Genomic DNA, 4,390 nt, shown 5'->3' with positions numbered 1-4,390 from the left:
TGTACCTGCTTCAGGGTCATGTTATAATTTCTTCCTAGCTTCTTAGGGTAGAAACTTAGATCATTGATTCAGACTTTTCTTCTTTTCTAATATTAGTAATTAAAGCTACAAATTTCCCTCAAAGCACTTCTTTAGATGCATCCCACAAGAATGTCATGTTGTTTTTATTACCATTCAATTTTAAATAATACAGGTTATTAATTTTCATACTAGGCAATGATGAATAAGAGAAAAATCTCTCAGTGAGGGGACTAAAATATCTAAGACAACCTATGAAGTAATAAAGCATATTATAAAATTATAAATTTTAATTTTAAAAATGGCATGAAGATAGGGATACAGAAAGTAAAACCTGACTCAAGTCTAATAAAGGAGATCTTAGCATTCTAATAAACAGTAAGTCATGAACAAAAATTTAAGCGCCAAGTCTTTATTATCTCACTAAGATTTTTATACCTCGTCATAATTTTGTGAAAGAGAAAATGAATTTGAAAACAGTATATTTTTAGAAATAATCATTGCCACTTGAAACAAGTGGATACTCTCAAATTAGTTTTATTCCAAAGTTGGAAACTATCTTTAGGAAAGTAAAAACATAAAACATCAGAAATGTCTGGAGATTCAGCGACATGTGCACAAAAATATAAAATAAAATCAGGATTTCTGAATGCCAATCTTGTTTCCAGATACTTGTGGATTCTTGTCCAGGCTCAAGGCAAACATTTTTGTTGCTCATTTAAAGTGACAATCCCAACAAGACTTTTCAGGGCCCTTTTTATGTCCTTGTTCCTCAGGCTATAGATAAAGGGATTCAGCGTGGGTGTGACTATGGTGTACATCACTGAGGCTATTGCACTTGCCCTGGAATTCTGGGTAGTGGCAGAACTGAGGTAGACCCCAAGACCTGTACCATAAAACAAAGAAACAACTGAAAGGTGAGATCCACAAATGGAAAATGCCTTATATTTTCCCCTAGCTGATGTAATTCTCAGTATGCAAGAGACAATCTGAGAATAAGAAAATATGATGCCAGTGAGTGGAATAATGCCCATCGCCACAGTTGCAAAATACATCTCTATGATACTGAGGAGGGTGTCAGAACAGGCAAGTTGGATAACCTGACTGATTTCACAGAAGAAGTGGGGAATCTCCAAATTAGTACAGAAGGACAGCCGCAACACTGGTAAACCACGTAGCAGAGAGTCCAGAACACTCAATATCCAGGACGACAGCAGCAGCAAGCCACAGAGTCTGGGATTCATGATGACTGTGTAGTGCAGTGGGTGACAGATGGCCACAAATTGGTCATAAGCCATTATAGAAAGGAGAAAAATATCCAACTCTGCAAAAAGCATGAAAAAATATATTTGGGTGAGGCAGCCTTGATAGGTGATGGTTTTGTTATGGTTGTGGATATTCAGGAGCATCTTTGGGACAGTGGTGGAGGTGAAACATATATCTACAAAGGAAAAGTTGGCAAGGAAGAAGTACATGGGGGTGTGGAGATGGGAGCTAGTGATGGTGGCCAAGATGATGAGAAGGTTCCCAATAAAGGTGACCAAGTACATGGACAAGAACAGCCCAAGAAGAAGAGATTGCAGTTCTTCCACTTCTGAGAGTCCAAGGAGAATAAATTCTAAAGTCTTTGTGTGGTTTCCTGGTTCCATGTAGCTGGTATGACTGTCAAGAAAAAGACAAGAAGAACAATAGAAACAAATAGGCATCATCAACCAGTGCACTACTACAGATTATAAATTTTACGTAAATAAATGTAAATACAAGTATTGCATTTGACACATAAAGTAAATAAAAGCCTGTATTTGTCAATAGATCAGGTTCAGGTGAATATGCAGAGGATTAAAAATACTTTCTACCTCTGTTCCCCCTTCCAAGTTAGCAAACTAATCCCTAATCATAACCTACCTACCAAGCCAGCAGTCTACGTACATTTCTCTAAGATAGAATCTTCCAGCTCCTTGCTCCTCAGCGTATGATCCATGACTAGCAGCATCAGCCTCACCTGGAAGCTTGTTAGAAATGCAGAATCAGTAGACTGCCCCTACTGAATCAGAATCTGCATTTAACAAGTTTCCGGGTTATTAGTTTCCTAGGGATGCAAAATTACCTTGGTAATTTTCCCTAGGTAACAAAGTACCACAAACTGGGTAGGTTCAAACAACAGAAAGTTATTCTCTCACAGTTCAGGAGGCCAGAAGTTCAAAATTAAGATATCTGTAGGATTGGTTCCTTCTGAAGCCTCTTTCCTAGCTTCTGGTGGTTGCCAGCAATCCTTGAAGTTCCTTGGCTGGTAGACACATCACTCATCTCTGCCTCCATCTTCCCGTGGCTTTCTTCTCTCTGTGTCTCTGTCTTCTTCTCTTCTCATAAAGACATCAATCATTGGACTTAGAGTTAACCCTAAATCCAAAAGTGTTTCATCTCAAGATCCTTAATTAACTACATTTGCAAAGACTCTGTTTTTTAATAGGGTCACATTCTGAGGCTCAAGCTGGACATACGTTTTGGGGAGACACAATTTACTCCACTACACTAGGTGATTCATATACAGATACAGTTTGAGAAGCACAGATCTAGCTGACAGTGGGTGCCTCCAGGGATAAGAGGCCTCTCATTTTAAGTGTTTTTCCTTTTACAACCTGCTTAACTGTAATAATACATTACTCTTCCAAAAGCTGAAATTTGCCTCCTTGTGATTTTCATCATCTGCACTTAATTCTTCCTTTTTTCCTCCTTTTTTAAATTGTACTTTAGGTGACGGTCTACAGAACAAATGGTTTCTCATTAAACAGTCAGTACGCATTGTTTTATGACATTGGTTAACCACTCCATGACATGTCAACCACTTCCCTTCTTGACCTTTTTTTTTTTTTTTTGGTGAAAATATACATAGCCAAAGATACACCATTTCAAAAATTTCTACATGCACAGTTCAGTGACATCGATTACGTTCTTCCAGTTGTGCTGCTATTCTCCCTTTAGATAAAGGTTTACAGAACAAAATAGTTTCTCATTAAACGGTTAATACACATGTTTCTCTGCACTTAATTCTGATGTCTAAATTGAAAAGACACCTTTAGGATATCTGTCCAGAGGACACACCCCTCTCTAAGAATTAGGCTCTGTCTTACAAATACTATGATGGGCCTCTGCAGTCAAATTTATACTGTCAAAGACATTTGATCAGAAGAAGATTTGACAGAAGATAGCCCAGTGAGCATCTTACCCCATCGCTCTGTCCTCCCACCCATGGAATTTGGAACTGAAACTTTGAGTTTACAATTAATTAAGTGGGTCTTCGGTATTCTCGTTGTGGTGTTCATATTTTGCCAAGGGCATGGAGAATCATAGAAAAACATTTTATAGAATGAGAGGACGAAATAATTTACTTTATATATTATGCATAAAGGAGTTTGGACAAGAGACATGGTGGACATTACGGGGATATTGAGAGAAAAGCTGCCTCAGACCCTGGTAGCTTTCTACTTCCAACCAGACACTCAAAGTCCCACCCTCTGGAGGGGATGGTGAATATACTAGTTGAGAGTGGAAAGTCTGGAGTCACACTACAAAGTTTTGAAGCCAAACTCTGGGATTTATTAGCTGTGTGACCATAGAACAGTTACTTAACCTCTCTCTGCTTTTTTTTTACTTGTAAAATCGAGATCATTGTAGCACTTACAGTGTTTTTGAGAAGGATAAATGAGTTACATATGTAAATCACTTGGGACAGCGTCTACAAATAGAAGTCTTATGTAAGTATTAGATCTAAGCTTTATATATTATCTAATACTATCATTGGAACATAATCTTGATTATATGTATTTTCTTTATGCTTACCTTATGCCTTATATTGTTTCAAGAACTATAATAAAGTTGAACATAAAAATACAATATTTGTTTCTGATTTTAACAGACATGCTTCTAAATGTTTTCCAATTGGTATGATGTTGATGTAGATGTAAAATACCATATCTTCATCATGTAAAGAAAGTGTCTAGTTAATTCTAGTAAGAAGACCAGACTTAATGGTCTGACTAAGACTGGAGGCGCCCCGGAAAGCATGGCCCCTGCTCTATCCATCACCCCAGAACTAAAACAATTTCTGAGGCCAACTCTTCAGACAGGGATTGGACTGGACTGTTGTACATAAAGTGATACTTGTGAAGAATGTGCCTCTTAAACAAGTAGATATAATAGACCAAAGGGGCAGCTTCTGTCCAGAGGTGAGAGGGGAAGGCAGAGAGAGTTAGGAGCTGGTTGAATGTTCATGGGGAATCAGGGGTGGAGGGGAGGAGTGTGCTGTTGCAGAATAGGGTGGGCGGTTGGGGGGGTCTCATAACAACGTATGTTAAAAAAAAATCTGTATGGG

At 38.1% G+C, this 4,390-nt stretch overlaps 1 protein-coding gene across 1 annotated transcript; it reads right to left on the bottom strand.

Moving 5' to 3' along the window:
- Nucleotides 1-710: 710 nt before the first annotated feature.
- On the bottom strand, nt 711-1,568 carry LOC101340748 (olfactory receptor 7A10-like). The gene is made up of 2 exons (XM_023738797.1): nt 1,214-1,568; nt 711-928 (listed from the first exon to the last, which is right to left on the bottom strand). The coding sequence occupies exons 1-2, from the start codon at nt 1,566-1,568 to the stop codon at nt 711-713; spliced, it is 573 nt and encodes a 190-aa protein (XP_023594565.1).
- Between the last annotated feature and the right edge of the window lie 2,822 nt (nt 1,569-4,390).

The sequence above is a fragment of the Trichechus manatus genome, unplaced genomic scaffold (genome assembly GCF_000243295.1).
Source record: "Trichechus manatus latirostris isolate Lorelei unplaced genomic scaffold, TriManLat1.0 scaffold00122, whole genome shotgun sequence".
NCBI classification, from domain to species: domain Eukaryota; kingdom Metazoa; phylum Chordata; class Mammalia; order Sirenia; family Trichechidae; genus Trichechus; species Trichechus manatus.
The sequence above is the reverse complement of the archived record's forward strand: the minus strand, read 5'-3'. Positions and strand labels throughout refer to the sequence as shown.

Excerpts from the sequence above, each read along its gene's own strand:
- LOC101340748 (XM_023738797.1), bottom strand. The coding sequence starts at position 1,568 with ATGTACTTGGTCACCTTTATTGGGAACCTTCTCATCATCTTGGCCACC. Across the intron at positions 929-1,213 it reads GCTGTCGTCCTGGATATTGA|TTGTTTCTTTGTTTTATGGT; the intron begins GTGTTCTGGACT and ends CTCACCTTTCAG.